The sequence below is a fragment of the Miniopterus schreibersii genome, assembly GCF_964146895.1.
Source record: "Miniopterus schreibersii genome assembly, chromosome: 18".
Taxonomy (NCBI): Eukaryota; Metazoa; Chordata; class Mammalia; order Chiroptera; family Miniopteridae; genus Miniopterus; species Miniopterus schreibersii.
In genome coordinates, this window is record NC_138121.1 from 29664256 (window position 1) to 29687112 (window position 22857).

At 45.8% G+C, this 22857-nt stretch overlaps 2 protein-coding genes across 8 annotated transcripts in view; one reads left to right on the top strand and one right to left on the bottom strand.

Moving 5' to 3' along the window:
- The window catches only part of ANKRD27 (ankyrin repeat domain 27), a 47966-nt gene extending 38157 nt beyond the window's left edge, over positions 1 to 9809 (bottom strand). For 4 of the 7 annotated variants that reach the window (XM_081118923.1, XM_081118925.1, XM_081118921.1 and 1 more), the window contains exons 1-2: positions 9645 to 9809; positions 138 to 269 (exon numbers count right to left, since the gene is read on the bottom strand). In XM_081118923.1, the coding sequence (XP_080975049.1) occupies positions 138 to 239 (102 nt within the window). In that variant the 5' untranslated portion in view covers positions 240 to 269; positions 9645 to 9809. Of the gene's footprint in view, positions 1 to 137; positions 270 to 2194; positions 2290 to 3662; positions 3688 to 9644 lie in introns of those variants that run through there. The other 3 variants (XM_081118924.1, XM_081118922.1, XM_081118926.1) reach the window with 2 other exon arrangements.
- A 163-nt stretch (positions 9810 to 9972) lies between these two features.
- On the top strand, positions 9973 to 16196 carry RGS9BP (regulator of G protein signaling 9 binding protein). The gene has a single exon (XM_081118928.1). The coding sequence runs from the start codon at positions 10842 to 10844 to the stop codon at positions 11547 to 11549; it is 708 nt and encodes a 235-aa protein (XP_080975054.1). The 5' UTR covers positions 9973 to 10841; the 3' UTR covers positions 11550 to 16196.
- Positions 16197 to 22857: the final 6661 nt, after the last annotated feature.

Here is a 22857-nt window from a genome sequence, read left to right on the forward strand (position 1 = left end):
TGGGGCTTGTTCCACTGAGTGGGTTTGTAGCTGACTCCCTCTAAACTTAACCGAAGCCTGCTATATTTCTCACCTCACCAGCACTGCTTGGTCCACACCTAATGGAAAAGGACAGCCCTCAGGGTTGATGCACTTACAATGCCATGGGTTTGGGCCACCTTGTTGCACAAGTCGGGACGCCACTTTTGAAGGGCCAGGTAGAAAGGATTTTTCAGGAGATCTTCATCATAAAGAGCCATATGGACTTCAGATGGGGCAAAGTGAGACTCCTGGGACAAGGGAGAAAAAGGCAGTAAATGACCACTGTCAGATTTATATAACACATGAAAGTCTTGATCTGGCAATTTCTAAAAATGATCCCTGATAATGCAGTACTCTACACACCTAACACTCCAGCAGGAAATATCAAAGATAACCCATCAATTCTAGGATGACTTTTTTTTTACTGGTTGAACATATAAATTATGTTCAGAAAATTAAACTCCAGGTCATTGCAAATGTAAAAATGGCTCCTTTTAGAACATCCTACCTAACCAAAATTATGACTTTGAAGATATGCGCGTATTTTTAATGAAATATTTTAAGCACACAGAAAAGTAAAAAGTAATAATATAAACCACCACCCAGAATTACCAACTCTTAACACTTTACCATATTTGCTTCAGACTTTCTTTTAAGAAAGAGTATATCAGAGTAGACTGGCACCCCCACTGTGCCTGCCTGATCTCACTCTCTCCCCTTCCAGAGGCAACCAAGATCCTGGAGTTGTATACCCTTCTTGCTCACAAAATTATTCCATTAATACTTATGTATTTATAAATAAGCTAGAATATTATTTTACATGGCTCAAAATTTACATATATGGCATCACACTATAAGTATTCTGGAACACACCCTTTTCAACCAACATTACGTTTGCAAGTTCTGTCCATGCTGATCCATACAGCTCTCATTCATTCACTGACTTCTGCATAGCGTCTTTAGTAAACATGATACAACTTGTTTATCTAATATCCTATATTTAAGTGGCTTCCACATTTCCAATATTACAAACAATGCTGGAATGAACACTCTATACCCCTGAGCACCTATCTAGGAATGTCCCCAGGAGGCACTGCACACTCTTCAGATGCAGCAATGCTGGACTGCTTTCCACTTCCCTGAAAAGTGCACGGGCATAACTCTTCCTCACATCGTATCCTAACCAACACTTACTGGTATCATCAGATTAGTTTGTTTCTGCCAGTCTGTGAGTATAAAACAGTATTTCACTGTTTTTATATTTTCATTTCTCTAATGATGTTGAACATCATTTCCTTATGTTCTATAAATTACCTTATCATGTCTTTTGCCCATTTTTCTAATGGGTTGTTGGCCTTTTTCTCATGATTTTTAGTACTTTATATATCTGGATACTAAAAGATGTTGCAGATATCTTCTCCCAATCTGCAACTTGTCTTTTCATTTCTTTCAAATAGGTGTTTTCAGAAATTGAAGTGTTTGACTTTAATGTAGTTGAATTTGTCAATCCTTCCCTTAATGGTCAGAGCTTTTTGGATTTTAGGGAATGCTATCATCTGGCATGTCCCTTTGCAAAGTAACTTACCCATTCCCCTAATCAGAAAGTGGTGTCTACTTCCCCACCCTTTGAATCTGAGCCAGCCTGTGATTTGCTGTAACCAGCCAACAGAAAGAACCGATGCTCTGTGACTTCTGAGTGTTAGCCTCAACAGGCCTTGCAGATTCCATTCTCATTCTCTTAATGCCCTGAGTCCACCATGCTACGAAGAAGCCCATGGGATGAAAGACCATCAAAGAGGACAGCAGCCCAGGCGGTCCAGAGAGTACGGCCATCCCACCAGCTGAAGAAGAACCACCTGCCACCCCACAGAACAGTAGAAAGTTAATAAATTTTGGCAGTCTTAAACCACTAAGTTTTGGGCTGGTTTGTTAGGGCTAAAATGAAATCACATCCTTTCCAATACCAAGGCCATAAAAACAGTCTCTATAATTTCTAAGAATCTTAAACATTTTCATTTTAGGCGGTCAATTCATCTTTCTTTTTATATGTTATATATAAATCAAACATCTAATTTAATTTTTTTTTATATGGCAAATTGTCTTGGTCTGTTTGGAATGCTATGACAGAATAGCCTAGACGAAGTTGCTTAAACAACAAACATTTATTTCTCACAGTTTTGGAGGCTAGGAAGTCCAAGATGAAGGTGCCAACAGATCTGGTTCTTGGTGAGGGCCCGCTTCCTGGACTGTAGACCTTCTCACTGTATCCTCACGTGATGGAGAAAGAGTACTCCTGTCTCTTCCTCTTTTTATAAGGGCATTAATTCCATCATGAGAGCCTTACTCTTAATGTGAGACTAATGTAACACTAATTAGATCCCAATGCCCCACCTCCAAATACCATCACATTAAGGACAGGGCTTCAACATATAAATTTGGGGTTGGGGGAACATTAACAATAAGTCGATTGTCCCATCTCTTTTTTTAAGATTTCTGCCCTAGCCGGTTTGCCTCAGTGGTTGAGCATCGGCTGCGGACTGAAGGGTCCCGGGTTTGATTCTGACCAAGGGCAGGTACCTCTGTTGCAGGAGGCAACCGATCAATGTGTTTCTCTCACGATGTTTCTCTCTCTCGCTCTTCCACTCTCTCTGAAAAGCTAATGGAAAAAATATCCTCTGGTGAGGATTAAAAAAAAAAAGATTTCTTACTATTTTTAGAGAGGAAGGGAGAGGGAGGGAGAGAAAAACATAGATGTGAGAGCATAACATCGAACAGCTGCTTCCTGCACGCTCCGTACCAGGGATCGAGCCTGTAACCTGGGCATGTGCCCTGACCAAGAATTGAACTAGCTACCTTTCAGTGCATGGGATGATGCCCAACCAACTGAACCACACTGGCCAGGGCCCCATCATTGTTTTTTGAATAATCTATCCCTTTCACACTGGCTGATAATGTTACCTTTGTCATACTCCAAGTTCCCATATATGTTTAGTCTGTTTCTGGACTCTACTGTTTCAATGGTCTAGACCAGTGCCATCCAACAGATATACGTAGGAAATATAATAACATACATATTATGCATAGTTACATATGTAATTTTAAATTTTCTAGTAGCCACATAAAAAAAGGTGAAATTTAAATAATATATTTTATTTATCCTAATATGTTCAAAATATTACATTTTCAACATGTGATCAATATTTTAAAGTTATTAAAGACATATTTTACATTCTTTTTTTACTCCTATTAAGTCTTCAAAATTTGGTGTGGTCCAGCCGGGCATGGCTCAGCGGTTGAGCATGGACCTAGGATCCAGAAGATCGGGGTTCGATTCCCTGTCAGGGCACATGCCCGGGTTGCGGGCTAGGCAGACAATCAATGACTCTCTCATCATTGATGTTTCTCTCTCTCTCTCTTTCCCTCCTTTCCTCTCTCTGAAATCAATAAAGTGCCCTGACGGGGAATCGAACCTCAATCTCCTGGATCACAGGTTGATGCTCAACCACTGAGCCATGCTGGCCGGTCTATAATAATCTTGTCACCCACGAACATAGTATGTCTTTCCACGTACATCTTCTTCTATGTCCTCCAATTAAATTTTCTCTATAAAGACCATATACAACTTTTTTTTTTATTCTCACCTGAGGACATTTTCTCCACTGATTTCTAGAGAGAGTGAAAGGGAAGAAGGAGGGAGGAGGAGAGAGAGAGAAAGAGAGAGAAAAACATTGGTGTGAGAGAGACACATTGCTTGGTCGCCTCCCCCACACACCTGGACCTGAGCAGGGAACCTGCAACTGAGGTACATGCCCTTGACTGGGAAGCAAACTCGCCACCCTTTGGTCCTCGGGCCAACACTGTAATGACAGCCAAACTGGCCAGGGCCACATACAACTTTTATTAGATGTTATTTATATATCCTGTACAGATTTGTTCCTTTTGTGAGTGGGCCTCCATTGCCCCTGATCTGTTCCTCTTATCACACATAAGTGTGGTTTCACTGAGCTCTCAGAGAGGAATATGGAAAATGGGCACAGAAAAGGAGCAGAGTTCTAGCCACGTCATTGCACCTCTCCGAGTCTCCATCTCACTCTGTGCAATGGAGAATACAAATATGTCTTGCAGGATTCCCATTTATATTCCACCCTCATCACTTCTGCCATGCTGCATACCAATGTAACATCACTTACTGCTAGCCCACATGGTCCCTTCGTGAGAATTAGAAACCAGTACAATCCTATCCCAGGGCACATGGCTTGGTAAACAGTTGATAGGCTACCTATCAGCCCGTTTTCCAACAGTTACCCTCTCCCAGGCAGGGCACCTGTGCAACAAATAACCTGCATGGTGTACGCAATAGCTCTATTGTTAACGTTTGACATTTTCCTTTAAAAATCTACTCGAGATTCGATTCCTGGTCAGGGCACAAGCCCAGGTTGTGGGCTGGATACCCAGTCAGGAGTGTGCAGGAGGCAGCCGATCAGTGACGACTCTCTCATTGTTGATGTTTCTATCTCTCTCTCCCTCTCCCTGAAATCAATAAAGATATATTAAAAAAAAACCAAACCTACTCCCTTTTAAAATCTCTTTTTAAAAGAATTCTTACTACTTAAATGAAAAAACAACAACCACAAAACACCCAGTATCACTTTCCATAAAAAGAAGATAATCTTAAAAATAAAAATTATAAGAACAATTCACATTATTTAAAACCTTGCTAGATACTACTGTCTGCCAAAGGTTCTGCACTTGAGCCTGTGGCCTCTTCATTCAAAAGAGAAAATTAGCAACTATTAAGGAGCATCAAGCAAACTTACCCATGATATAATCAGATGAATGAAATATGAATGAAAACTGAATTACTTTCTCGCTATGTAACAATATTCCAATATGCTTCCTTGGGAAAACACCAGAACAGTATGCATAAGTATATTATTAATTCTCTCTCTTACAGTTATTATTGATAAAAACAGCCACCATTTGAGAACAGTATTTGTCCAGGCACTGTGGTATCCTCATCTCATTTTAATGCTCCTGATAACTATGGGTAACTGATAATAACTAATGCTCACAATAACTACAGGTATCATTAGCTCCAAGCCACAGTTAGAAACTGAGGCTCAGTTGGCCAACTCGAGGTTACACACAGATGTCAAAATTTATTCTAACGCCTATCCCTTTAACCACTACACCCATCATGTAAAATAAATATGCTTGGATTAGGGGTTATTTCATGAGCCATGGATGCAAGGATTCCACACTTCATTTCCCCTAAAGGAAAGGTCCCCCTGGCAGACAGCCCCATAGGCCCCACATGGAACCCCCTTGGTCTGGTCCAGCAGAGCTGTTCTGGCTGCAGCTCCCGGGGACTGAGCTCCCTGCAAATCTGCTTAGGGAGAAGAGCCTAGCATGAGAACAGCTACATATAATCCCTTCCTAGACACCAGAGACAGCTCTGCAACAATTTAGGTATTTGAATTGTTGAATTCAATTATTACAAGCCCAGATAATCCTTTTGTGAGTCCTTACCAGAATAAATGAATAATGTAATTTTGGTGGGCCAGAGACACAAGAAAACAAAATTCTTCCAGGTTCCTGACACAGGTGGTTCTACATGGCAGAGTGCAAAAGTAAAGATGCCTTGGACAAAAACCACCTGAGAAACAGGGTATGATATGGTCGGACTAAAGCTGCGAAGGGCTACTCCTGCTCTTCCTGAAAGATCCTGGCAGAAAACTAACATTTCCCTCCCCAAAATGAAGGTGACAAGGGATGGCTTTGATGGAGAAACTGATAACCTGGCTGGGAGGGAAGGAATGTGCACCAGAAGAGTAAAACCAACCCAGAAAAGTGCTGGGAAAAGTGAGGACGAGAGAGAGACAGGAACAGCAGAGAGGAGGTTGGGGGCAAGAACTGGGGGAGGCATCCTGGCAGGGACCAGAACAAGACCAAAGGTTCAGGAGGCAGGTAAAGGTTCTTGTGGGCACAGAAAACCTGAGTAACCTTTTTTTGACTTGATAAGTTCAGGGAAATAATAAGAATCCAAACAGAGTGGGCCAGAGAGGGGCAGCAAGGTAAGAGAAGGCCCCTAAATGCCACATCAAAACATTCAGCTCAAACGCATAAACTATGGAAACACACAAGACTCAGCAGGTATTGCTGGTGAATGGCATGGAGCTTACTGTTTTCAGCACCAAGTCATCTGCTTTCTTTTGGACATCAGTCCTCCTGGTTGCCAGTGACTGAACCCTCTGTCCAGGATAGATATTCAAAGAGCTCTGTCCAGTACTGTACTCGACCTTTCTGTCCCAGGGTTAAAAATATGTAATAAATCACATATAATCTGGAGCTTATTGCCAGAGTTGAATTCTTACATAGGAGTAAGTGATTAAAAATAATATTTAATACCCTGACAAGTTTACTTGTAAGAATTAGTTTTGTATTTTAAAATACCATACAAAGTAAACTGACTTTTTTCTTATAAAACTAAAAAGATGAGTGAATCCTCTCATAAAACTTTAAAAAAAAATTGTACCCCTGCCCTGGCAGATGTGGCTAAGTTGGTTGAGTGCAGTCCCATGAACTAAAAGGTCACTGGTTCAATATCCTGTCAGGGAACATGCCCAGGTTGTGGGCTCGATCCCCAGTAGGGGGTGTGCAGGAGGCAGCCAATCACTGTTCCACTCTCACATGGATGTTTCTCTCTCTCTCCCCCTCTCCTTTTCTCTCTAAAGATCAATAAAAATATTTTTTAAAAATTGCGCCCCTGCCTAAGTTCAAATAATGGGATCATTTACAGAAAATCTAGTAAAGTTAGTCAGAGATCAAATATCCCTGAACATGAATTATCTGAAGTTACACTGTGATCAGCACAGCCAGGCAAGGCCTCAAGCCAGTACCAGGTATTTCAGGAGGCAGTGTGCACACTTGTGGTTTTGTGGTCTTCAACTGTCTTGCTAGCCTGGATGACTCTGGCTGGCCAGGGACAGCTGGTGACAGTGTGCAGCCTGGCTCAGCAGAATCCAGCATAGGAAAGTCTGCACCTCCCAGAGATGCACTCCCTGCTGAAATCTCACTGCTGTGGCTATTCCCATCCTTCCAGGGACCTGACCAAAGACCCTGACCAGGCATATTTTCTAACTGATGAGCAATATTTTCCAGCTGGTTTAATGTGATTCAGAAGGAAAAGGCTGAAAGGAAAAACTTTCTATTCATCTATGTTTAATGTCAAATGGAAGCAATTTGATGATATAATGTACGGTGTTATGGTCACTTGTGTCCTTCTGGTCTATAACATCTATGGATCTCATACATATTTTTCTCAAAGCTCCTCTTTGAAACACCAAGCTGTACCTGGCTGCCTGGTTCACTGTAGACATGTTAATGGTTCTCCCACTTGAATAAAATAATAGTGGGGTGTTAGAGGAAGCTCAAGTTCCCAGGGAGGTACCATCTCTCCCCGGAGCTGGAAATCCACTGTCCATAACCAGGGGAGGGTGAGGGGATGGCCCTAGGCAGCCATGCAGGCATTGGCTAAAAGATAGAAACAGTGTCCTCAGGGCTTGCGAAACACAGTGACAGCTGGACAGTGGAGGGTCACAGAGGGAGAGAAGGCCTCATGGCTGGAAAGGGGTATGACCACCAAGGGAGCAGTAAAGTTTGGAGGAACACAACTGCTCCACAGAATGCCACTCCATCACCCTGCTCCTGGAGTTGTAGGTGAAGTCACCAGCACCCACCTCCCTGCCAGTATCTTGGACAGAAAGGCAGGAGCTCCAAGGGCCACTTTTCAGTGTCTCTCAGATGTGGAAGCAACCTGAGGACAAACCAGGTCTGGATTCTTCAGGTGTAAATCCTCCCTAGGTGCAGTATCTACCACCACATGGTCACGTTCCTCTGCTCCTCTAAAAGATGAAGTTACCCAACACCGACCTAATCTTGGCAGTTCATAAACAGCGCACGCACCTGCGCAGACACACTAACAGCGCACAGACATGTGAGTAACAAAGACCCAGCGTCTGCCCTCATGAGGGCAGCACAACCCAAGAGCCACAGGGAAGCATAATCAAAACCTGACCACAGGCCCTATGCAGATACTACAGCTCACTCCCCCAGGATTATTTCAGAAGAGCTTGCCCAAAGGGTCTACCCAACTTCACAGCCTCAGCTGCTTTCTTGTCACTAGGGCTGGTGAGAAGTATCTGTTCAAGCTCCCATACTGCACTTTCCCCACAGGCTCTGCCTCCCGATGTCACTCAAACTTATTCACTGGAAAGACCACAAAGTGATCTTTCCAACACTGAGGTCTGTGCAGGATTCCAAAATGACTTCTACTCCACTCCCTACTACATGAACTCTCAACACATCTGCCTGGCATTAAGGGCCTCTCCTATCTGATCTCCCACTCACCTCTGCAGCCTCATTTCCTTCTGCTGTCCCCACAGCTTCCCAGAGAGATGCGTTCTCCCTCCTTCCACTATTTTGTCCTGAAAACTACTCTACCTCTACCAAGGCGCCCATTTGGCAGGTGGGTGGCTGAGGTCCTCCACCACAAAGAATGGCCAGGGTTGAGAGAACCTGAGCCCTCGCCACAAATGGCCACTGAATCAATGGATTAAAGTACAGACTGCTGAGTAAGAGCAAGCCCTGAGGCCCAGCCCTCTGGACGCTCCAGAATGTCCCAACACCTAGACCAGAGAGGTGACCTAGAAACACTAATGTCCACTGCTCTTCTCTAACGCTACTGCAATGGTGCATTACTTAAAATAGGGGCCTATGTCCAGGAAACCCATAAACTTAGAAAACCCCAGCTGGCTCTAAACTAGTAGTCCCTCCAGTCTAGCCTACCCCTCGTTTCTTGAACGTCCTAAATCCTCACTGAAGACCAGACACTTGCTCTCGTGGCCCAGCAAGGGCCCCAAGTGCCCAGGTCCCCAGCACCTTGAGGGGCACGGCCTAGCTCTAGCACCTCTGGGCAGTCCACTTCCAACAAAATGGAACTGAACAGACCCAGAGTCCGAATTATCTCTTGGTGCTTAAGAGTTTTCCTGGAGTACTCTCTACCTAGGCGGACGAGGAGACCCCACCCCGCGAGAGGCGAGCAGGCAGGCGTTCCTTTTTCCTTCCCCTGCGCCTTCATCAGCCCCCTACCCAGGGCCCACATGCGCCCGGCCCGAGACCTGGACACCCACCAACAGCCTCCCCTCCGCCCTAACGGCCAGGCCGCCAGCAAATCCAGGAGGCCACTCAACTCAGGAGCGAAGGTCCCGCCCACTGCCCCCAACTCTAAACTCCGGAGACCAGGGACCCGCTGAACCGTCGCAGAGCCGTGGGGTCAGAGGGCGCATTCTTCCCCACCTCACCCCACCCCGGAAAGGAGAGGCTGCACAAGTCCCGCTGCAGACAGGACCGGAAGAGCGCGGGCGGGGCGGTCCATCGGGCGAGGGGTCGGGGTCCTGGGGGTCGCCAGGGGGTCACCGCCCCAGCCAGGGACGCCCTGATGCGCCAGCTGCAGAGAGGAAAAAAAGTACCTCCCCCTTCCCGCTCCGGGCCTCCTCCGGCCTCTGGGCCCCGAGCCGTCCCGAGGGAAGAGCGGCAAGGGAGCAGATAGGAGAGAGACTTACTTAAAAGGCTACATAGTTTCACTCCCTGCCCTTCCCGGAGCGGCGGCGACACCTCCCGGACCATGGGCTCGGGCCTCCGGGACCACCACCCCAGTGCGTGGCCCCACTTCACCGCCCACCCTTTTACTCCACGGTTGGGCGGAGCCGCACCTCAACCCCGAGTCAGCCCAATGAGCGGCCGCCTTTACCCAGAGTGACGTGCGCGCAGAGCAATCATTAAGCCCGCCCAGCAGGGGGAGGGGCTCAGGCGGCGCACTGCGCGTCCTACTGAGGCGGGACCGGCCCAGAGCCCCGACTGCGCGTGCCCGGAACGGAAGAGGGTGGGGCCGAGGGCAGCTCTGACACTAAGGGAAGGTGTTTAAGCTTCGTCTCTGGAAAGCGGGCTGGATCTAGATGGGGAGACCCGGGAGCCGTGCCGCCCCAGGGATGGCCCTTCACTGCTTGCTTTGGAGGACGGAGGTGCCCAGTCCTACGAAGCACACCACTCCCGTCGCTGGGGGGGTGGGGGGTGGGGCTGGAAGTCATGGTCCCTAGGTTCTAGTCCCCTCACTTGCATAGATGTCGAGTGACCCATCCCCCCCCTTTTTTTTAACATAGGCCTCAGTTTCCCCTTCCGTAAAATAGAGAGTTAGATCTGCCAAGCGCGAATATTCCAGAACTGCAATGGGGTGAGGAGGAGGGGGAGATGGGGGGCCAACACGTGACCTCCGTGCCCCGGGCCCCGCCTATCCCTCGTCCTGGGGATGGAAGCGCCCGGCTCGGACAGGCGGGGTGGGTGGATCCTAAGAAACGCGACCCGGCCGCCCTTGGCAGCTGCTAAGGCGGGGCGTGCCGCTCCGGGGCTAGCCCTGGCGACTGCACTAGAGGAAGATGGAGACCACAAGCCAGGGGGCCACCGTGGAGGCCAGGGCGGCGCAGAGGCTCAGCGTGTGACTTGGAGCGTATCTGGGAGGATGGACGAGGGGACGGGAGGCAGCTAAAGGAGCTCCCTCTCCGCGCCCGGTCCTCAGAGGTGCACGTCGAGAATCCCGAGCAGGCTCCGTCGACAGCACTGCAGCGTGGAGCTAGCCTTGGGCCATGAGGAGGATGCCAGCGGCCCGACCCGGGGCTGCAGTCGGGGTTGGCCGTGTTCGGCCGCACTGAAGGCCTGAGGCCGAGAGGGGTGCAGGCGGCCAGGTTGTGCCGGAGCGCACCGCCATGGCGCGGGAGGAGTGCAAGGCGCTGCTGGACGCGCTCAACAGGGCAACCGCATGCTACCACCACCTGGTGCTGACCGTCGGCGGCTCGGCGGACTCGCAGAACCTTCGTGAGGAGCTGCAGAAGACGCGCCAGAAGGCTCAGGAGCTGGCGGTGGCTACTGGTGCTCCGCTGACGACCGCGCTGCGGGACAAGGGCCTGGGCGGCGAGGAGCGCGCCGAGTTTGAGCGCCTCTGGGTAGCCTTCTCCGGCTGCCTGGACCTGCTGGAAGCCGACATGCGGCGCGCGCTGGCGCTCGGCACCGCGTTCCCGCTGCACGCGCCGCGACGGCCGCTGGTGCGCACGGGTGTGGCCGGCGGTGCGGCTGGCGTGGCGGCGCGCGCCCTGAGCGTCCGCACCCTGCGGCACGAGGCGGAGCGCGACTTCGACGTGAGCGATCTGCGCGAGCTGGAGCGGGAGATCCTTCAGGTGGGCAGGATGATCCACGACATGGAGATGAAGGTCAATGTGCCCCGCTGGACGGTGCAAGCCCGGCAGGCGGCGGGCGCCGAGCTCCTGTCCTGTGCCGGCGCCTCCTCGGTGGGCTTTGTGTCCGTAGAACAGCGCACGGGGCCCTGCGACCCGAGCAAGGCCCTGGCTGCCACGGTTTTCAGCGCCGTGCTGCTGGCGGCTGTGGCCCTGGCGGTGTGCGTGGCAAAGCTGAGCTGACCGACGCCCGACGGGCCCGCCGCCACTGCAGCTCCTTCCCCAGAGACACCCCTCTCCCAGGATGACCTCTACCGCCAGGACTCGGGATGGGAGTGGAACCTGGCGTGGCTAAGGGGAGCGGTTCTGAAACGCCGTGTGTGTAGGTGTACAAGCGTGTTTCAAGCGCACAGGTACCAGCAGTACGTGATTTCCTCACGCTGGCCAGGGAGGAGTTAAGCCGCCAGGGTATTACCGCTAATGTATGCAGGAGCTTTATCTTCTATTAATACAAAACCGCCCACAGTGACCCCAGATACCTCTGAGTTAATGGGTTACCGCGTGTGCAGCTGGGGCACACTGAGCTTGGTGTCACTACCCCTACTGGCTTGGTGTCACCACCCCTGCTGGCGACTCCCATCTCTACATGGGGCAGTTTGAAAAAGGGGGTGATGAAGTGTGGAGAGGGGGCCTGTTTTACTGCGGGAGGGGGTGTTGTTTGTTCCTGGACAAGAGACAAATTGCAACAGGATGTAAGGGTGTTTTTTTTTTTTTTATTACCTTAATCCTTTGGGGACCTGAATTTAGGAGAGTGCAGAAGTTCATGCAAAGTGCTTTCTCGATGGCGCACCATGGCGCTTCTTGGCAGAGTGTAGCCATTAGTCACCAAAAACAGTTAGAAGAGGTTTGGGGTCGTGCTCTCTCGAGCAGGGTCTGACTCTACTTAGGAAACCAGAAAAGGGTCATAGAACCTTCCCTTAGGGCACTGGACCCACTGCGAACACTGCCTATTTAAAAGAGCTCTCTTCTGCCAGTCTGGGAGGTGTGCAAGCTTTGGGAAGGGCTGCAGGCTATATAAACAGGGACTTTCTCCTTCTCTTTGGCTTATTTTTGCTCCAGAACTAGACCAGAGTTTTTGATCCATTGGGGGAGGGCTGGGGAATCCTCTTTGGAGCCCTTAATCCTGTCTATCCCTTGGAATTTGCTTGCCAGCCAGTTGGAGAGCTGGCGTTGGAAGGAGCTGCACAGCTCTCTGACCCCAACACTGACCCCTGGGGGGGGGGGTATATAGTGGCATCACTGGCACACAGAGAATGTAACAGTTTTAACTTGGAATTTAAGAAGTGTTTTAAAAATAACCATTTTAAAGAGAAATCACATACCCACATTGTGTACTATCAAAGCTGGGGTTTTTTTCTTAAAGGACATTTGGCCATGAATTTGTACATGCCAATGAGTCAAACAGCAGTCTTTACTTATATGCTTTGGTTACTAAATATATATTTGCATCTATTTTTAAAATTGATCTTGAAGGCAGGAGGTCATAGGAAAAAGTACTGGAACAACAGGTGTAGATGACAGAAGTTAAGTGGCCCTTACTTCTGTTGGTCAATAAATACGGAAATACAGAAAACACCCCGGGTCTCAGGCTGGGATTTGCCTGAGCAGAGCTGCCACCTCCTATCTGTGTTGCAGAGAGAGCATCTGTTGAGAAAAAAAGAGATACATTTAACTCCCTAAAGGTAATAATTTGGAATAAAATTCAGAGGCTTTGGTTAGGCTCAAAACTGACAAAGATTTTTTTCTTTTTCTTTTTTACCCCCAAAGTGAGAAAAAGGACCAAGAGGAGAGAATTGGTGGTTTTTCACAAGGGCAACTTGGAAGGCCAAGGGGCAGAGGCAAATAGCAGCAGGCGTGCTGTTTGGGCACCCAGTCCTAACTAGGGATGACCTCCCAGCCCAGCCCACTCTCACTCCTCCTCAGCACACAGGTTCCAGTAACTTAGAATATGAGATGTTTGCAGTGTCTATGATAACGGTTTTTAAAGACTCATAAAGTCTTAAGCCGACTAAAAGTTTTATGACAATAACTCATTAAAAGGATCTTCTTCCTCATCCAGTCTGGGTGAATCTGAATAGTGGCCAAATGAAACCCTTTTGCACCTGATGGCGAGGGTGTATTCAGAGATGACACAGGCAGTTTTCTGACTCCTCTCTTCCTTTTCCCATACACAACACAACATGGAACCTCTGTCACCTTCCCCAGAGTCTCATCGCAGGCAAGAGGAGGCTGGGGCATTTTGTGACCCAGTGTTGGAAGATATCCCTAAAAACCAAGCCCTAAATAGATTATTTTCTTTCTAAGACTGTGACTCTCTTTTTTTTAAAGACTAGTTCATTGATTTTTCGAGACAGAAGAAGGCAGAGGGAGAGAGAGAGAAGCATCAAAACATCTATCAATTGCCTCCTGCACAACCCCTGCCTGGGATCAAGCTGGCAACCCCGGCATGTGCCCTTGATCGGGAATTGAACCATCGACCTCCTGGTACACAGGAGGATACCCAACCCACTGTAACCCATAGAGAGCAACTGGGATAAACAAATTTCTTTGTTGTTACTCTTTACATTCATTTGGCAGATCCTTGGGTATTCTCTTATATGGGCAATCAGATCTGTACCTGATTCTGAGAGTCCTCTGCTCTCTAAAATTAGTGATGAAGTGTTGCAAAAAAAGGCTGAGTTACAATAAACATATTTATGTTGTAGGTCTGTTAGCCTAAACAACTCTGAGTTTGAAAACTTTAAATATTAGGAATAGTTGGCATTATTTGTAGCTATCACATTGCCTAATAGGACTTTTGCTCTACGATACATGCAAAATTACTTCCCGCTTGAGCAATAGTCTCCTTACTCTGTTTGCTTTCATTTCTATATATAATTCAAGAAATTGCTTTCTCGTAGAAGCCTGATTTAATTTAGATATTTGATATAAGTTACTAATTCTCTAAAAACCATTTGGTATGATCTTATACCATGATACAAATGATCGGAAAAAAACAATAATTTAACATGTTTTATGTAGGATATATATGAAGAGGTCAATGTTAAAATCTATGGCAGAGAACATCTGCTTTCCCAAATTAAAGGTACAAGTTAGAAGATAGATCTTTACTTCCAAAGTAAAACGCTATTGTGAAGTAAATTCTCTTGTGAAGTTAAATCCCTGTAAAGAGGAAACATCCCTGGTTTCTCTTTTGGGAAAACAGCTCTGCTTTATGTGATAGTGAGACAACAAGAACTTGGAATGCCAAGGCACTTATCATGGGAACTTTGAATTATTGCTATTAGTTTCTTTAAAAACACCAACTAATAATGTTTGTACGAAGCAAAAAAATGCCTGCTGGCAAATTCTTTTTTTACATGCTCTAAGAACTTATACTTTTTAAATGCTACAAGGGAAAACATTTTTGGTGAGTAAAAGTAGAGCATAAACTTCGTGATTTACCTAAAGTTTACAGTAAGCTACATATGAGATGTGTGATGTCGAATGACTAAAAAGTAGTTCTGGTTGAAGAGAGTCCTGGTTTGCATGAGGACCCTGATAATGCTGCATTTTCCTTTTCAATGTGCACACTGGTATGTTTTTAGCTACTTGGTTGCGTTGCAGAATGTAGTTCTCTGTTCTGTATTGGATGCTTGTTAAGGGTGCGAGACCCCGAGTGTGAGTCTGCGTGTCAGTCTGAGAAGTAAAGTGCTGTGGGACTGGCCCCTGTGTTCTTTGGGGCTGTACCTCCTCCGGCAAGGCCTGACCCGCTGCAATTGGCAGGGGTCTGCCTCTCTCTCCAAGTACCTCCAACAAGTCACTGACCTCCCTGTGCCTCACTTCCCTCATTTGTGAAATGGGGGCGGGCCCTCACTAACTCAGATGTCCCTTTCAGAGCTTAAAACATTGAACAGAATGCAGTCAAACAACAAAAGGTTATTTTGTTTGTTTTTTTGCTGTTGTTTTATGTTGTTGGTTTTGGTGCATATTGAAATGGAATCTTACAGTTTGGTGGGTTTTGTCTAAAATTAGTCTGTTGGTAAAATTCCATGTGAATTTTAAAAATCAGAACGAACTAAGCTTACTGTGATTTTAGTCCATATCAGAACTAGTGGACGGACTTAAAAGCAAATTTGTGTAAATGCTACTTGTTTATAGTACTCATATTAGATCAGGAATTTAAATTTAGACCTTACATCTAAGTCCAAGAAAGCCTAGTATGTGTTAAACAGTTTGTTGTACCCAGCAGTGGGACCACCTAAACTGATTATGGCAAATTACAGATGCGAAAACCTGTCATTTGTCACGGAGGCCGGGAGAATTCTATTCTGTAAGTAACCTGGTGCCCTCAGAATTATAACTACATTGGCTGCCTGAGGTCAGGGAACATGAGCACAGCATGGATTGTTTTGTATGTGGCATTGATAGGGGCAGGGAGGGAATGCTGGGGCACTAACAATGTTCATAGATATTATAAATCATGTCTGTCTGTCTGAACCAAAGAAGGCACACCCTGACCTGGTTACTGTGTCTGGGTGCTCAACCCCCTCTGGGAGTTTGCCCCAGGAATGCTGTCCATTCTCTGATAACAGGAACGGGCTAAGCTGTTTGACATCATAAAAGGATTGACTACCTTGTTATTGGACTTCAAGATCCTGGAAGCAGACACACTGACCACATACCCCACAGACCCTCATCCTGCTATACCCTCCACACTGCGTGCAGCTTCTCTTCCCTATCCCTGTATAATCAGCCAGCTGGTGGAAGATGTTAGAGAAGTTCTTTTAAGATGCCATACCTGTTGCTCTCTCCTGTTGCTGACAATTCAAATAAACACTCACAAAAGATTCAACCCTGTCTCTACTTATTGACTTAGTGGTGACAGGCAGTAACGGACCCATTATGTCCAGTATCAGCATCAGATCCAAGTTGGAATTAAAAGCTTTGTGTCTAATGTTTGAATGATGCTTTTAACTAAAATGTTTATTAATAATAAGTAAAAATTAAAGATAAGATACAGCATTTATAACTTAGTTGGAAAAGGTACCCTGAAATGATTCAGCTATCAGCTATTGTGATTTACAAATATATATTCAGCCTGGCTGGGCGTGGCTCAGCAGTTGAGCATCGATGTAGGATCCAGGAGATCGTGGTTTGATTCCCGGGGTCAGGGCACATGCCCGCGTTGTGGGCTCGATTCCCAGTTGGGGGCATGCAGGAGGCAGCCGATCAAAGACGACTCTCATCATTGATGTTTCTCTCTCCCTTTCCCTTCCCCCTCTGAAATCAATAAAGATATATTTAAATATATATATATTCCTAATCCTCATGCATGTTTGAATTGAAGTGAATGTCCTGATCAACATATTCACCCTTTACAGATTTCATTACATAAAGAGGTGTTCAGAAATACTGCAGGATTATATATCTCCAAGTACTGTTCTACAATATGATTATACTCTTTTTTTTAAATTTATTTATTGTACTCACCTCTTAATGCAGTATGGAATCCAGAAAGAAATGTAGGTCTTCACATGAAGGATCTTCAGCTGTGGTCAACACAGATCAAAGTCATATTTAAATATTGTTTCTTTGGCTCTTAGGAACAGACCAAAAGAGCAGGGACTGACCACATCTTGCAGTCCTGTGTCAATGAGGAGTAAGTGGGTTTCTGGAAAAGTATTCTCTTTCATTTACCTATTTTCATATCATTCCACAGAGGATTCGTAGTGTTTTCATTGTAATATGAGATCTTGGGCATCCTGGTTCTTTGGTGTGTAAGCTTAGAATCATATAAACTTGAGGCTTATAAGCCAAATGAGGGCTCCTACTGGCAAAATGATTTTGAGGAATCTTTTTAATATGTTCTTGCCAGGCCCTGGCTGGTGTTGTTCAGTGGTTAGAGCGTCAGTCCATGCACTGAAGGGTCTCGGGTTCGATTCCCAGTTAAGGGCACATACCTGGGTTGGGGGTCCACTCCCCGACCCTGGTTGGGGCTCGTGCTGGAGGCAACCAGTCTATCAGTCTCCTTCTCTCCCTCCCTCCCTCCTTTTCTCCTTCCCTGCCTCCCTCCCTCCCTCTCTCTCTCTGAAAAGCAACAGAAAAAATATCTTCGGGTGAGGATTAACCAAAAAAAAAAAAAAATTAAAAAATGCTGCTGCCAGAAGGCGAAGTTGAGTGTCCCCTGCTTGTACATATGTGTTAGGCATATAGGGAAGATCTACAAGGAAATATACAGAAATGAAAATATTTGTTAAGGTTGTGGGATTATGAATGGTGTTTTTTCAATATTTTTATTTAGTGTTGTTATATTGTTTTACAAAAAACATTTGAATGCTCTTATCATCTAGAAAATGTTATTAAAATATGTTTTTGACAGGGTCTCGATTATAATGAGAAACAATTTCAGAACCTTCCCCCCAAACACTTCTGGAATCTTATCCCAGAGAATCAGAAGCATTCTTTGAAATACGGTATCAAAATAGAATAGCATAGAGGTTAAGAGCACTGCCCATAGTGTAAGGTACATATGAGTTCTGATCCAACCTTTTTAAAGAGGCTCCTTAATCTCTCTGAGCTTGATTGCTTTATCTTTACAATGGGAGTAATAATAGGGTAAACTTCATAGGAATGTGGAGATGACTTTTTCCAGGCACAGGGCTCAGTACATGTTGGCTGCCACTGCTGTTATTATTTACCATACTACTTTATTTTTTAAAAAAATGTTTTTATTGATTGATTTCAGAGAGAGGAAGGGAGAGGGAGAGAGAGAGAGAAACACCAGTGATGAGAGAGAATCATCTATTGGCTGCCTCCTGCGCGCCCCCTACTGGGGATCGAACCCCAAACTCTGGCATGTGCCCTGACCAGGAATCGAACTGTGATTTCCAGGTTCATGGGTTGAGGCTCAACCGCTGAACCACACCGGCGGGTTATACTACTTTAGGAGTCCGAAAAATGGGATGGTTTCCAAAAGAATATATAAGAAAACATTTTACTTTCTATAGCATAGGTGAAATCTGCTAAAAATCATTTTGAAGATTAAAACTAGATAAACTTGTCAAATGAGAGAAGGTATGTAACAAAAAGGTTAAGGCTACAGAGGGAAATTCAGGTTGATGTAGAGATTGGAATCCATACATTTATAAAGTCAAACTTATTGAGGTATAATTTAAATACAGCAACATTCACCCTTGTTAGGTATGCAGTTTTGAGTTTTGACAAATGTATACAATCATATAACCACCACCCTAGTCAAGATGTAGAACGTTTCCATCACCCCAAAAAAGTTTCCATGTCCTTTTTAAAAATGTTTTAATAATTAAAAAAAAAATGTTTTTAATGATTTTAGAGAGAGAGAGAGGGATAGAGATATAGAAACATTAATGAGAGAGTCATTGATCAGCTGCCTCCTGCACAACCCCCACTGGAGATCGAGCCCGCAACCCGGGCATGTGCCCTGACTGGGAATCGAACCAGGGACCCCTTGATTCATGGGTCTGCGCTCAATCACTGAACCACACCGGCTGAACTTCCCATGTCCTTTTGTAGTCAATCCTTTCCTCCCACCCCAGGCTCTGGGTACCACTTAATTGATTTTTGTCCCTATAGTTTTGCCTTTTCCAAAATGTCACATAAGTGGAATCCATATATTTAAAAAAAATATGTTTTTATTGATTTCAGAGAGGGGGGGAGGGGGAGGGAGAGGGAGAGAGAGAGAAACATTGATTGGCTGCCTCCTGCACCCACTCTATTGGGGATCCAGCCCGAAACCCGGGCATGTGCCCTGACCTGGCATAAAACCTGCCGGGAGGATGCTTAACCAAGTGAGCCACACCAGCCAGGGTGGAACCCATACATTTTTGAGAAAAAAATGTTGTGAGCCTTTGAAAAACTCCTCTCAAAAAACTTTTTGAGAAATAAGTTTTATGTGGTGATTCTTGGTGCACAGGATGCCGCTGGTCATTCCTAGGTGAGTTTTGTTTCACGGCGGTGGCGTGCCTTGGTTTATAGGCAGGTGGAGCAAACGCCTGTTACTGTTGAATCTCCAGGCTAAAGTAATCTCTCCATGGCATGGCTAGCCCTGCAGATCACGTTCTCTCCCTTTTTCAAGTGAAAAACCTGATAAATAATGGATAACAGAAATGAATTGGGGCTCACTGAATGAGAGATTAAAATAAAAGCCCACCTGGAGCTGTAGATAAGAAGCAATGTGACATGATTGTAATGTGTTTTTCTTTCAGGAATATGCATATTCTAATCAAAGAAGGAAATTTCTTACTGGGAAGATAGCTAGAGAGGACTAGTAGAACATAAAAATGCAGAGCCAACTTTCCTTAGCTATGAAGTAAGCAATGGCTGTCATAAACAAAGTGACAAATGGCACATGGTCATTGCTAGCACAAGTAGCGGATGGCTGTGTGCACTTACTGTCAGGCCTCGGGTAGCTTGCACTGTGCCCAAGCAGAACAGGGCTGGGCAGGGCATTCAGAACAAAATCTGGAGACAGGTTTTGGTACTTGCTGGTGTAGGACCTTAAAGAAATCACAGTGAACTGTCTTTTCATGATCTCGTGCCCATTTTTCTACACAATTGGAGGTTTTTTCTTTTCCATTTTTTCTAATTCTTAATCCTTCATGACAGGGGTTACAGGTAGCTTTCCCAGTTTTTTATATCTTAGACTTTCTTCTGGTGTTTCGGTCATAATAAAGTTATAAATATGGACAAAAAGTGTGTCAAATTGATAGCCATGTGATAGGGCCATTGTAGAAATGGACACCCTTCCCCCGTCTCTAGTCAAGTCCCAGCTGACTTGCTGACCATAATCTCATGGGAGATACCAAGTCAGTACCACCTAGCTAAGATGCTCTTGAATTCCTGATCCAGAGAAACTGTGATAGTAAATGTTTTTTGTTTTAAGTCACCAAGTTTAGAAGAATTTAACTGCAATAGACAAGTAATATATCTGTAAATTAGTTTTTCCTGTGAGCAGAGCATGTTAGATTTGAATATATTTGTATCTCTTTTGCTGCTCAGGGTCTGTCCTTTGCTTCTGTTCTGGTTCTTGGCTACGGTTCAGATAACTGAGGTTACAGGATGTGATCTCTGGATACATACATAAAGTGGTACTGCATCATCATAGAGCCACCTAAGAGCCACAGGCAGTGTGCAGTTCTGGAGGCCGTTCTGCATTGCTTAAGATCCAACCAAAGTGTATCACTTTGCTACGTACTCCTGGACTTGGCCACCTTTGGGAAAACCAGCTGATGTAGAAATAAACACTTATACCTACAAAACCATGGTGTTATTTTACAGTGAAGAGTGTGTCCTTTCTTAACCCCTCTGTGAATGATTTCTCATCTGTGAAATGGGACTAACTATTTTCACCTTATAGAGTTTTGTGAGGATTATACAACTAATCCTTACAAAGTTGCTAGTGCCTCACACATGGTGAGTGCTTAGAAAATATTACTCCTAGGATTGAAGGACTGTTACTTTGGTCTCCCAAGCTAGAACCTTCCTCTCCCTTGCTCTGCATATTCACCCATTACTACATTACATCAAGTTACCTCCTAAACACTCTCTAAATCATTCCCTTCTCCCCACCTCACCCCCTCTCCACAGCCACTCTCCTAATTCAGGCCCTCATTATTTTTTTTCCTTTTAAATGTTTTTATTAATTTCAGAGAGAGGGAGAGGGAGAGATAGAAACTTCAGTGATGAGAGAGTCATTGATTGGCTGCCTCCTGCACTCCCCCTACTGGGGATTGAGCCCACAACCCAGGCATGTGCCCTGATCCCGGGAATCAAACAGCGATCTCCTGGATCCTACATCGATGCTCAACTTGGGCATGTGCCCTGTCCGGGAATCGAACGCTGACCTCCAGGTTCCTGGGTCAACCCTCAACCACTGAGCCACACTGGCTGGGCAGGCCCTCATTATTTCTTGCCTAGCACATTCCATGGGCCTCCAATTCAGCCCCATTCAATTGAGTCACCACACTGCTATCAGGGCGAACTTCGAAGATATGAATTTGATCATGTCACTGTGACATTTTATAGCCTCCTATCATCCATAGCACTGGAACCCTTGGGGAGCAGGGGATTGGTAAAATTACAGGTTCCAGAGTGCTCCTTCAGACTCTATGATTCTGAAATGATTCCCAGAGCAGAGAGCCGAAGTATAGCAGATCAGGAAGGAGTCCCCAACAGTGGATTCTTTACTCAAGGTGGATGAAAGTTGGCAGACCCTCCCAGGACATGTGTCCTCCCTTGGCCTCCATGTGTGCTTTTCTCGACCTGTGGCCCCATTTTCTGTTGCTGGGATGCAGTCAGTATACAGGAATTTGCACCTTTAGAAAATAATGCTAACAAAAAGCCACCTAAACATTGGTGGTGCCATCTGTGAATTCCCCTCCAGGCACTAACCCGTATTAAAATGATAGCTTGTAAATAAGGTTCAGCAAGAGTAGAGTCTACATCTCATCCAGAAGACAAAATGGATGTAGGATCAATTATAATAGCAATTGTGGGAGAAGCTGTTGGCGACTGATAAGGAGTTGTAGAAGGGAAGACAGATTTAAACATTCTTTCTAAGAGCTAGTAATGTTTCTCTTGGAGGTGAGAGTGTTTAAGCCACTAAAATGTGGAGCAGAGAGACATTCCCTTCTCCAGGCCCAGATTAAAATCTCCCATGAAAGTGGAAATCTTCAAATGACCTAAGATGCTTAAAGTGACCCCAGGAGCACTGACAGGGTGTCCACAAGGCAGATTACCCTGGGGATCAGGGACTCAGGTGTGGTAGGTGGTTAGACAGGCATGAGCAGAGCAAGGATGATGGGCCAGGTACACAAGGTCACCAGGGCAGAAAGCCCTGGGTGCCTAGAAATAGACAATTGTAGGGTGGGACCTTGATCCCAGGGTGCCCTTTCCTCCCCTAGCTTATCATTGGTCGAGGGGTTTGGAACCCTTCACCTTTCCTCCCTAGAGATAATATCTAGGCCTCAGTTGTATTTCAGCTCCAGGCCCAGAAGGCAACAAACCCAGCCATTGCTGACCTCAGGATCAACTGCATTGAATAATGACCCCATCCCTGGTGTCGACCAATCAGTGGAGACCCAGACTCTGAAAGGACACATCTGGAAAGCTGCTGAATATTCTACTGAGATCTTTCCCTGGGATCTCCACTAAAATCTCCAGCCTTAAAACCCTTAGGATGGAGGACCCAGTGCGCTCTCTTTCCCTCCCCAAGGCCCATTACTATTACCTTTCTCTTTCCCAAGCTCCAAGGGCCCTTCCTTTACCTCCATAACTCATTTCCTCAGCCCATTTCTTCTAGGAATTACTTCTACCTCTGCAACTTTCTAAATAAATGTTCTCTTAGAGTTGGAGTCTTGGCTCTGAATTCTTTCCTAACCAGAACTCAAGTACTGAGGTTGCTGAACTCAGGTCCCATCTGACCCCACCAGTCTGACTCGTGGTGCCATTCCGCAGCCTACAACACAAAGAG

Excerpts from the sequence above, each read along its gene's own strand:
- RGS9BP (XM_081118928.1), top strand. The coding sequence starts at position 10,842 with ATGGCGCGGGAGGAGTGCAAGGCGCTGCTGGACGCGCTCAACAGGGCA.